General features: G+C 38.0%; 1 protein-coding gene across 1 annotated transcript; it reads right to left on the bottom strand.

Moving 5' to 3' along the window:
• Positions 1–11,465, bottom strand: LOC134679019 (autophagy-related protein 9A). Its single transcript, XM_063537820.1, has 15 exons — positions 10,958–11,465; positions 10,577–10,847; positions 9,993–10,113; positions 9,782–9,906; positions 9,217–9,344; positions 8,815–8,999; positions 8,133–8,311; positions 7,021–7,152; positions 6,377–6,551; positions 5,362–5,508; positions 5,006–5,072; positions 4,149–4,312; positions 2,835–2,942; positions 1,907–2,116; positions 1–1,315 (listed from the first exon to the last, which is right to left on the bottom strand). The coding sequence occupies exons 1-15, from the start codon at positions 11,127–11,129 to the stop codon at positions 1,217–1,219; spliced, it is 2,283 nt and encodes a 760-aa protein (XP_063393890.1). The 5' UTR covers positions 11,130–11,465; the 3' UTR covers positions 1–1,216.
• Between the last annotated feature and the right edge of the window lie 1,306 nt (positions 11,466–12,771).

The raw sequence follows: 12,771 nt of genomic DNA, 5'->3' as shown, positions 1-12,771 counted from the left end.
GATTAAGGCCCGTTGTGTAGTTTCATAAAGAAAGTTATATTACTCTAAGCTTTTGTATTTTATTAATATCAATGAATTGATTGAGAAAAGACTTGGATGTGTATTGGAACACATTATATCGACAAAAAAATAAAGTAAATAAAATAATTGTATTAGAATTATATCATCTTTCAATGTTATTGATTTGGTTCCTCTGGTACGAGTGTTAAAATTGTCTAAAGGTCATTCATAAAATAATTATATTATTGCATCATAAATATCATAATACACTAGTCTGGTATTAATAATTATGTTTTGGTATTACAACAACTGTCGAATATTTCAAGTCCCTATTAGACAACCAAAAAAGTTCATAGCATTTATAGATAATTTGGTCAATTAGAAACATTGCTTAATTGTAGAGGTAATTCATATCTAGATTAGTATAAACTTAACGGCGAAAATGGAGGTATAGTGAAATACATATGCATAAAATATAGCGAAAAACAAAAATTTGCCACGTCGGTTGTGGAGCAGTTTTTCATAAATCCAATAATCAAGAAACAATGTATTAGCCGGCCGCCTCAAAATTACTTATGTAACGTAAAACGTTACTAAAATGATTTTCTTGCATTTAAATCGCAAGGTATGTTACTTTTTTATACAATTACATTTATACTACACCTAATTAAATGTATACAATATTTACACGGTTACTAAAGTCCTGAATAGTTAACGACGGCAGACGTTCACATACGAGTCTTACGGAAGGGTGCTCACTGACAGCGCAGCACGATTATATTTCTTATTGGCGATGATTAATAATGAAACAATCGTCAATGCGTATTGAATCGTCAACGAAATGTGATTTCAAGTTTCATTATTATTCATTAGCCATACTCTGTATCTTTAGGTATTTAAATAAAAGTAAACAAACAATTTGTACATTTTCGGGAAGTTATAACATTTATTGGTTAACCGACCAATTACAAAACCGCCTGGATCAGTCACTGAACTGAACGGCCTGACTTTAACCTACATTATTTGATCGTGTAATGTTTTCATCTACCCTCAACCGGCTAAGGAGCAATTTGAAGGTAGATATTGTTTATTTTTATTTAAATACTTAAAGATACAGAGTATAGGTAGAGTGAGCGGCGGTCCCTTGTCGAAGTGCGGTAGGGAACCGTGTCTATACCCAGACCGGGGCGGGGCGGGGCAGCGGCGGCGACCGGCGTTATGGGTGGTGAAGGAGCGGCGTATGCTCGCCCTGCTCCCAGCGGCCCTGCCGGTCCGAGCAGTTGTTCACGCAACAAGCCGCCACCGACGGCGAGGCCTGCAAACACACACCAAATACTTTTAACATATGCATACCTCATTGCCTCATTTACTTTACATCAATGAGTAATGCAACCATGACCGGCTAATTTCGCTGCTCAAATTGGTACATTTTAAGCCGATTCAAAAGATATGTAGCAAAAGTGCAGGGCAAAAAGAGTGACTAGAGTGGTAAAGCACAACCTGCGTTTGATGCTCCAGGAACATATTCTAGCAACAAGAACAAAAGTGCAAAGAAATATCAAACCTGGGACCTGGGATTTTGTATATAAAATCACTTATAGTATTAACTTGTATTTTATGAAAATGAAATGGAAGTTATTTTTTATTTTCTTATAAGGATATGCGACGACTTGATGATTACATGAACCCTAATAAAAATAAGAGCGTTATTTATTAGAAACTTACTAACCTAACCTAAACCGGATTCTTATTACTATTAATAATATTTACTAGGAAATAGAGTAAAACAACCACAGTCTTCAGAATTAAGCCCGCGGTTGGTGACTTAGGCTGAGCAATGAATAACGAACTCCATGCCATCCTTTTCATGTCAATAAGTCACCGACACGACAGTGTTTGTACTCACGTGCGAGATGTGCAGATCGTAAAGGTGCAGCGTGCTGACGGACATGTCGCGTGTCTCGTCGGCGGGCGCGTCGGCGGGCACGAGGCCGAGCGCGCTGGCCCCGAGGCCGCTGCTGGCGCCCGCGAGGCCGAACGAGCGCGAGCTCACGCGCGCGCTGCTCACCGCCGACCCCGGCCCTTCCTCCTCCTCGTCGCTGGTCTCATCCATATCCTTGTATAAAAAAAATGGCGATTAAACACAACACTACATTACGATACAAGTGCGAAAAATAGTGTCGATTGAAAACGGTCCTATCGGTTGTGTTGTAATTTATCGCCACATGTTGCGAATACCTATTCGAACATGTATCGTACAACGTTTTACAGAACGGTATTTGGGTGCTTTAAAATTTCGACACGGTTACGTAATGTGCTAATTATCGCACTCGTGTGGTAAAGTAGCACCATGTGTACTGTAAATGTCTGTATAAATAAATGTGTATTATGAATGCACCGTCATCGAGACAATTTTCTTTATGTAACTTATTTGGTATCCATCGTCATCATGAGAAAGAAAACAGCTATGTGGTTCTATAATTTTGCTATGTCATTGAAGTTACGTAGGTATAATAAACGTCAGCTCAGAAACTGTCAAAATTAACTTGTATTACATTAATAATTAAATTACATTAATAATAATAGTTTGTAAAAATTATTTTTTATTCTATTTGAGCCTTGTGATTTCAAGATTTTTCTATTCCTACGGAATATTTGGGACAACATTGCAGTGGCGGCGCATCAAAGATATCCATAGGCAAGCCGGGGCTAATTTGGCTTACATATTTACTTTACAACTCTGCTCAAACGTCCAAAAACAGGCAAGCCGGTGGGAATCGGCTTTTATGGACCCGCCGCCACTGCAATATTGATTTATTTCATGTGATACTTACGGGTAATCTATATGGCTGCCGCTGCTGGTAGTAGGAGAGCACAGCAGGCAACGGAGTGTTGGTGCCAAATATGCTCTGCTGTATATACGATCCGAGCATCGTTTTGTTCTGAAATATAGAGCACCAGTAAAATGTAAAATACTGATTAGAGTGATAAGAAAATAAGTTTAAACTTCGCTATTTCTTGCTTTTCTGTACAGATATGATGGACAAGAATTTCTATCACGCGGTGTTAAAAAGTGACAGTTATTTCATCACGTGGATAAAGGCATCCATAACACCGATAACACGCGTGCTGGAGGAAAAATAGGAGAGGCAATATAACTATAAATCATTGATTCCGTAGGGCATAAATATGTGCAACAACGGAAATGCCATCATTCGACTTACACCAATACCTTCTGTGGGCATCTGAATTTTAAATTGAAATTTTAGATAACGTGATGAATTTACGATTATTCTATATGTCTATTATCAGATCTGAGAACAATAAATTCGCAAAACGATCTCGTGGAGGTAATAATAAGATAAAATAAGCAATCAACACTGAGTTCATAAAGTCTTCGGTTCACCAGGGTGCGCAAATGATGTAAATTATAAAATTAGTATCTAGACGCTTTATCTGTAGGTCGGTTGAGGTCGCCGCGTGGCTCGTCGTCGTTCATAACTATTTCATATATGTCACTTCTTGCATGATTTCGTAAAATCTTTGCAGTCTATTTTTACCACAAATATTTTTAAAAGCCCCACTTAATCGGAGCCATCTGGTGAGTAATAACCTAAGCATCGCTGGTGATCAGACAACTGCAACCGTAATGGAACTAAGGGTCGGTTGCCCCAAACCGTCCTGTCCCGTAAAGTGTCATAGTTCACCATGGAAAGTTTCATAGTTCACCGCTGAGTGATGTTGATACTGAAAAAATGCAACCTGCACAGGAATACCCGGATATAATATTATCATTTCTTGCGCAAACTTCTTCTGTGGAATATTTTTGAGATCTCATAATATATTTGTAAGTTATGAATGGGCCTTTATATATATAAAGCTAGAACCTACCGCTTAACTGAGTCTAGCCTTTAGGTCATAATATACGCACGGTCACCATTTCTTCTAAATTATGTTCTTGCTAAATTGGATTCTATAGCATAAGTATTGAACAACCAATTTAATCAATTGAGCTAGGACCCTAAATGGCGCAACAATCGCTGAGCGTGATGGTATATAAGGGTTCATAATTGTCAAATACATATGTGATCTTAGGGTGCGTCGCAATAGTCTGGTCATGTAGGTACTCGTATAGTATGTGCACTGACCAGCGCGTTGTTGGCGGGCACGGCGTGGTGCATGCTCTGGCGCAGCGAGCGCAGGAACTGGCGCTGCGCGGGCTCGGCGGGCTGCCAGCCGGGGTGCCGGCACGAGAACGCCACCAGCGAGAGCTCCGTCTTGCCGCCCTCGCCTTGGTTGTACTGCGTGTTGCCTGAACCGAGATCAATAATATATTTAATATAGTAATTCAGCCTATGTTCAGGGTAGATTTTTTTAATAAGGCATTGAGTGCAGTTACCAGATCCCGTGCCCCTTCGCCAAAATGACCTTAGAAGACCTTGTCTAACCTTTTAATTAAAAATATAGATAGACGTTTACAGATTTTCGAAAAAATGTACAGACAGCAACAAAATCATCAATCGACGTAAAAAAGAGCATGTAAAACATTCAATTTTATTAATACTAAATGCATAGTTTGACATTTTTCTATTGCCCTGAATAGAAATAGAATCCAGGAGGAAAAAAATTCTGTTTTTAGTATTTGTTGTTATAGCGGCAACAGAAATAAATATCAAATCTAAAAATAAAATCTGTGAAAATTTCAACAGTCTAGCTATCACGGTTCGTGAGATACAGCCTGGTGACAGACGGACGGACGGACGGACGGACGGACGGACAGCGAAGTCTTAGTAATAGGGTCCCGTTTTACCCTTTGGGTACGGAACCCTAAAAAGGGAATAGCAATAAGCAGGATCATAATCTATTAATTCCATATTCATTATTATTGATAAAACCGATTTACTCGTATTAATCCCTATTAGCCACTCTATTAGAATTGACAACTTGAGCAACTTAAGAAAAGTGTAAAATAGATTCTTCTTAGCCAGCATTGTGATTTACTTACCTTTCGCTTTTTCAGCATGTTTGCCAGGGGCCTGCCAATCGGGGTGTCCATGGCGCCGGATGTCCAACTGAAGAAATAAATATAAAAGAATAATATTATATTTTAATTTCTGCTTAAAACTGAGGCAGACGCGTTATTCGTGCTCATAATTATAATGTTCATGTACGCGAAGTCTTCCCCTTTGATTACTTCAATTAACTTTAGAGACCCCCCGGTCTTCGTCAGCGTCTCGTCAATTCTATGGCTAACGTTGTGGCGAAACTGCGCAGCGACGCCATTTTGCATAGACTCTCGACGCTCACTCAGACGCTAGTGTGGGGGCTACCTTAAGCGTCATTCAAGACCTGTGGACATACCTGCGCGAAGGAGCACACGTCGCCGATGCCCAGCACGCTGACGGTGAAGTTGCGGTAGAAGTCGACGATGTCGAGCGCGCGCGAGCGCAGCCGGTACAGCACGAGCGGGCTGAGCAGCGGGCTCAACACCTCGAACAGGATGTACACCTGCGTTATGAAAATATAATTATGGTTTCTATTCATGGTCAGTGGCGGATTTGCAGTATTTGCCGCCCTAGACCCCAGGCCATGTAGCCGTCCCTTTCTAAGCACCCATACACATATTGACTACATTGTGAGTTATTTCTTGTTATCATTAGCGAAATTTTTGTCACAATTTGCCGCCCCTAATATCTTTGCCGCTCTAGGCTCCGGCCTACTTGGCTTTAGGGAAAATCCGCCGTTGTTCACGGTGTTACATGCAGTGTGGATCAAACCAAAGAGAATAGAGTATATAGAGGCGGAATGTCAAAGTCAATTATGTTGCCAATGTAAATTGCCTGCACTGCCATATTTCGACGGCAGATTAAAATTGTTAGAACGCCATTTGACCTTGATCCTTATTCTTTCACTGATTTGTTAACTTGCTGGCGGTGAATGTGTTAAGAGCCCCCGATTTGGTTCCTATGTATGTGCGTAAAATTAAGTTTACTGTAAAACATTGTTATGATAGTGACAAAAGCGTATCTTTTTTAAGTGGTCCAACTATTAGCCGAGAGTTTAATCATTTTGGATTGCTTTGTAAACGACTAAACGGTTCAAATCCTGGTTCGTACTAGTGAGTTTTCGGAACTTATGTATGAAATATCATTTGATATCCACCACTTGCTTTTCGGTGAAGGAGAACATCGTGAGGAAACCTACATACATCTGCGAAGAAATTCAAAGGTGTATGTGAAGTCCCCAATCTGCATTGGGCTAGCGTGGGGACTATATCTCAAGTCTCTCGCGCATGAGAGGATGCCTGTGCCCAGCAGTGGGACGTATATAGGCTGAATTATTATAAACGGTATTAAGTGTTGTATCGGGCACTGACCGCTCGGAACTGGAACAGCTGCTGGAAGTGCGCGGCCACGTCCTTGGTGTGCGCGCGGCCGCGCCACGCCGCGGGCAGGTAGTGCACGTGGCCCAGCACCTGCACGAACAGCTCCTCGCCGCGCGCCGGCCCCGCGCACCCGCCCGACAACCGCTCCTCCTCGCCGATCAACGCCCTGAACAATACAGTTTTTACGCGCTTATCACACCGTTGCGGATCCAATAATTGAAAAAATATGGTGTTACCGCATTTATATTAGTTAAACATTACATTTCGAAATAAATTAGTGTGCTAAAAAAATACATGATATAATAAAATGAAAAAAATATATATATAAACAAAAAAAATAAGACTCAAAAAAAAAAGTCTACAATCATTTTGCGTGACAGTAAAAATGAACTGCCATATGGACCATATATTAGAGGTATGAAGTCATAGTAACTTTGTTTCAAAACCTTCGTACGCCAATTAAGAAAGTATTTCTGAATGAGTGTTATCGCGTACGCTGTTTAAAATCAAAATAAGTTAACGTTTTTAAGCGAGGGGTTATATTTGCTAGCTTGGACTGATGTTAAAAAGTGCCTGACATTTTTAAATATAACAAAACGGAAATATGTTTTTTTTTTACTTTTAATGTTAATTACCTGGCGCCGGCCAGTACGCAGCCCAGGATGGTGATGATGGTCAGCACGTGCTCCACCGTCAGCACGTCCTCGTCGTACACCGACAGCATCACCAGCACGCCCAGCACGCTCGCCGAGAAGAACATCACATTCCTGCGACACGGCAAATCTTATTGACCAAGTGAGCCAGAAGCGTTTCCATTTCAGCTTGGACAAAAATGTTTTATGTTCTCCAGTCTCTTCTACGGACCGCACTTTTCAACCAATTCTCGTAACTATTTTTGTCTAATCGATTTTTGGAATATTTTTTTCATAATGGCGGCGCCTGGGTTATTAAAGAGAAGTGCAGTCACACTTTGCTGATACCTATTATACCTAAAACATTCTAAAGATTTACACAAACCGAGTATAGATCTACTAGTTTCTTATGCAAGTAACGGAATGTGTGTGTGTAAGTAACGGATTGCCGCCAACAGCACCCGATGGTAAGACATATAAAGACCAAGGTGCATTTTATAAACTAAACATGTTTTAAATAAATTGTTACTTTCGCAGTTGACGCGCAACGAGGTAAATTAAAACAACATTGCGTACACTATTTCCTTAACAATTCGTATGTCACTGCGGTTGCTTTAGTAGGTATAGATAACTATACCTAGGTATAAACCTAATACAATTTATAAACAAGTCATAGGTTTTGTTCCGTATTTGTGGTAGTTGATCTCCATCCATACGCCTGCCTCTTCGTTGTTCTGGTACGAAGATTTACAGAATGCATTGCTTACCTGTCCCTTGTTGTAGGTATTCAATGTACCCAACTGTAACTGTGTTTCATACAATACACACCATACGAGACGATGTAGAGTACATACAGTCAGTAGCAGAAGTTGCTAAGCGGGTGAGGTGTTCAAGATTACATTGACACGCTCTTCTTTTAACAATAAAGTCGTGTCAAGATCATTTTGAACACCTGGCCCACTTAGCAACATTTGCTGCTGACTGTACGTACGTTCATACGTATTCTTTGAGCTACATATTACCTATTGCTGATTTTTGCTACGCTTGGCTCTAGTAGATATGCATCCTGCACTAGTAGACATGTGCTTACGTAGTAAACAGGAAAGCGTGCTTACTTGGCGATAACCGTGGTGATGGGCGAGGAGAAGCTGGCCAGGTACTTGGTGGCGGGCTTGTGCGCGCGGTTGAGCCGGTCGCGCAGCTCGTGCTCCAGCTCGTTGAAGTGCCGCAGCGTCACGCGCGCGTACAGCGACCAAGTGCGCAGCCCGAGCGAGCCCGGCGACCGCTTTATTAGCTGTAAACGAACAGTAGCGCTGTAGCGTATACAAAATTTGTACGATTCCCAATGTCCCTGCCAGCTACCCTTAGCGAGCATTGCACAAAAGGCACAAATTATTGTACAAAAGGTTAAAATTCCTCTAGTAAGATTTGCTGTCTCAGTGCTATTCAGAGTGTATTTATGGTCGCAACGCGGACAGTAAGCTTATCAAGTATCCAACAGTATATTGTATGTATAAATGTACACGTACAGATACCTTAAACTCGTTCAACTAGAGTTTAACGCATATTAATTATACCCAGTTATAAAGTAAAGCGTAAAGCTTATCTACTATCATGTGAATCATGTCCCAATATTATGAATACTAAGTTTCTATATCTTCCAGTTTCTATATATTCTACAAACAAAAGTTGTACAATTCTACAATAAGTATAAGGATTTTTTTTTTTAATTCTTAGGGGCAGAATTTCATAAAATAGCAAATGGGTGAAACTGGGGTTCAAATATCTTTCACAAACCTCTGCATAGTTGAAGAAGAAATATAGAATCTGCCAAGCCTGTATAAGCGGTGTCAGTAATAAATTAATCAGTGCCAGGAACAGGATCTGCCTCTCCAGCTGACGAGCCAATATCATCCGCTTCGAATGGTCTTTGTAGCACTCCCGCAGCTGCCAGCAGTTCTCCCAGGGACTCCACGGACTAGCTATTTACAAACACAACATATATTAATATAATGTTCTGCAATAGGTAATCAATCAATCATTATATAATAAATAAATTTTCGCCATAGGCATGGAAAGTGCTTATGAACTGGAAAACATTATGCACTATAATTTTATTTTGAATAAGTACTGAACATGCATTATCTAAAAGGTTAACAGATTATTATATTTAAGTGTACCTCCTAAAATATTACTTACAGAATAAAAGAAATTCCAAATTCCACTTTAAACCTTTAGACAAGTAGTGGAAATCACCCACAAAAGGCACATGTATCTGTAGTGGCAGTAAACTTTTGTTAACCATGGCTACCATGTAGTTGTTAAACCTGAAATAATCCATAATTATCACTAGATTCGTCATAAGCATTCATTCTGAGCATATTGTCCACCCTTATAGTTTGTTTTTTTTAGCATTAGAAAGAATAATCCACATAAGCAAGCATGCAGTTTTTATCAGGGTCTTTAATTGTTAATAATTATTGAATTATCTAATGTAACATGGTCAATACATATAATTTACTACAAATTATAACCGCTATAAGTGCTGGATTTGGAACCACACGCTTACTTCTGAAGTTCTTTCTAGTGCTAAAAAAAACGGACTATAGACAAGAAGGGATGTAAAATTCATTCCTAATTGTAATGTTAAAAATATCATTGCATTAATAAAGTCCAGATTGTTTAATGAATTAATGATGTATTTGTATATGCCACCTTAATAACTGTGAGGTGTAATTTACTTTTAGGGATATTATTATGTTACCTAAGGATTCGATGATAGATATCTAACTCATTAATTTCCTGTTTGTGGACACACATGTGATGTTCGGGCTGAGCTTCCCGGACCCTGTCTTGGACTGTTGACCAGCTTACCCATACTAAGTCACTCTATAAAAAAAGAAACTCATTAATTATCACAATTCATATTAAAATTCACAATATATAGTATTATAATATATCCAGTTTCCACTTACATCTTTTATTTTAAGTGCATTATTATAAAATAATTTTGTATCATATGCATAATATAAATGATATATTGATAAGACTAGTCTCATTATCCAAATTATAGAACATAACATGATGAGGCACCACCTAAAAATAACATGTTTTTAAAATAGTAATAATCAGTACATTAGGTACAAAACATTGTTATAATAATTAAGCTTGACATCAAAACAAAAACACTAGCATTAAATGGCTTTATTAATAAATGGCCCAGCACTAGCTGCATTAGCTTAAGAATTATAGCTCTATTTATGTATAATGTTAACAAATTGTCATACATAAATTTAATAAGCAGTTATTTTACAAAAGATATGTGTTAAACCTATTAGTCTGTTTGGAAATATAAGAGTCATGGAATGTATTATGCCCCATACACTCGACAACTCTTTCGGCACAGACTCTATAAACCAGGACATGCACAATATAAACTTTCAGTTGATATTTAATAAGGGTCAGAGAGAAACATAACATATAACATTCAACAGGAAGAATGAAAATCTAGTAAATACCTTTACAACAATTGGCATTGAATAGAGGTTAGAATGCTTACCAGTGCCAAGAAATAAATCCAACACATTCTGAACATGAATATATAACATCATTTAAACTAAGTTTTTCACTCCTGTTTGCATTTGGGTCATTTCTGAATAGAACAGGATATTTGACACAGTGCACCAAAAATGTTGAAAACCATATGATGAAAACAAATTGCAATAAGTAAAAGAAATCTGACATAATCATTGGGTAAAATCCTCCTCTTATGTAGTAATGATACATTCTTGTGAAGAAAGAGTCTAGATCTTCTATATGAGTCCATCCTCCTAAAAGCAGAACACAAAGAATATATATTTAAGGTATAACCTTCGCATAAAATTATCCCAGGAACAGAAGTTACAAGAACCAGCTCTATGAATCAGTGTAAGTACTGTACCTTTGTTTTTTGGTACTTTATGGATGATAACATTAGTAGCGTCTTCATGTTCATGGTCCAGGGTTAGCATCATAGGGGCAGCATTTGTAGAATCTGCCAAATGAGCTAAAGGCGGAGACGTTTCATTGTCTAGGGCGCTATACGTAGTATCGCGTCGACTAAAGTGAGCCATTTTTAATTTGTTTTTGCTTATCACTTTTACATTTACTGCGATTGATTTCGAGTTGAAAAATTGTATACTACGCTTAATTTATTATCATCTACATATTCTCGACTTTGCTGCAAATGCGTAAAAATAACTTTTACAAGAACAAAGCGCGAAATTCATACAAAGGATTTTCATCGATCGAAATCGTTTTATCGTAAATTAAAAACTAACACGTTTTTTGCATTTGGATTTGAAACCAATCTATTAAGTTCAAGGATACAAAGAATTTCGTAAGTCTTCAACTGTATATTTTAATACACTTCACAAAACGAATGAAATGACGAAAATAAACCAAATCAATTGACAGCACTGTATGTTTTTCTTTCAATTCGATCCATTGTACGCAAGGTTTTTTAATATTACATGTTTCTGCTTTTATTTAATCGTTCGAGCAGAATACAAAAACAGTTATTAATTATAAATCAATGATTATGACTAATATTTTTCCATAAGGTATATTTGAATTGAGTAATAATAAAAGCATGGTACTTCAAACTGCTTTAAACTTTTATTTTTTATATCAAACAATGATCAAAGGTTTGCTTACTACCAATGTTCTCTTAGCTTGGCAACACAAAATTAAAATGTCACTGACAGTGTTGCCAACTTGGCATAAATGATGCCAGATCTGGCATATTTTCACTAGTTTTGGCACCAAAATTGTCCATTTAGCATCTGACATATTTTTTTGCATAATTTAGTCTAAGCCAAGTTTGCACCAACTTGGCAGCAACAATATGCGCCATCGCCTTATGTGGTTCATATTTTCATATGCATTTTGAATTTTGTGGACGGATGGACGTCAAGGGGTCATCCATTAATTACATCACACGTTTAGGAGGAGGGAGGGGGTCAAGAAAATGTGACATATTGTGACATGGGGGAGGGGGGAGGCACAAACTTTGTGACGTCATTTTTACTTCATGAGTAACCGAAAATTTATTTAAATTATTTTATTCGCTGTACATTTAAATAACAAGTTTTTAAAACGATAATCGTTTTTATTCGTTTAATTTTCTTTCCTTAGCAATTTTGGGTTATAAAATTACTAATATTTATATCGTTAAAAATATTTTGATAAAATATTAATAATACTTAGGTGCTTAATTAATTCGATTTGGCGATTTCGTCGAAAGAATGTGACGTCTCACTAGGGGTCATCCATTAATTACATCACACGTTTAGGGGGAGGGAGGGGGTCAAGAAAATGTGACATATTGTGACATGGGGGAGGGGAGACACAAACTTTGTGACGTCACTTTAACTTCATCAGTAACCGAAAATTTATTTAAATTATTTTATTAGCTGTACATTTAAATAAAAAGTTTTTAAAACGATAATCATATTTATTCGTTTAATTTTCTTTCCTTAGCAGTTTTGGGTTGTAAAATTACTAATATTTATATCGTCAAAAATATTTTGATAAAATATTAATAATACTTAGGTACTTACTCAATTTGATTTGGCGATTTCGTAGAAAACATGTGACGTCACACTAGGGGGGAGGGGTTTGCCAAATGTGACCAAGTGGGGGGGAGGGGTCAAAAAACCTAGAAATTCGTGTGACGTAATTAATGGATGACCCCCAACGGACTATATCAAGTTG

This window comes from Cydia fagiglandana, chromosome Z, assembly GCF_963556715.1.
Source record: "Cydia fagiglandana chromosome Z, ilCydFagi1.1, whole genome shotgun sequence".
NCBI lineage: Eukaryota > Metazoa > Arthropoda > Insecta > Lepidoptera > Tortricidae > Cydia > Cydia fagiglandana.
Note: the sequence above shows the minus strand (reverse complement) of the source record. Positions and strands in the feature narration are given on the sequence as shown.

Excerpts from the sequence above, each read along its gene's own strand:
- LOC134679019 (XM_063537820.1), bottom strand. The coding sequence starts at position 11,129 with ATGGCTCACTTTAGTCGACGCGATACTACGTATAGCGCCCTAGACAAT. Across the intron at positions 9,345-9,781 it reads ATCTATCATCGAATCCTTAG|GTTTAACAACTACATGGTAG; the intron begins GTAACATAATAA and ends GGATTATTTCAG. Across the intron at positions 7,153-8,132 it reads ATCACCACGGTTATCGCCAA|GAATGTGATGTTCTTCTCGG; the intron begins GTAAGCACGCTT and ends GCCGTGTCGCAG.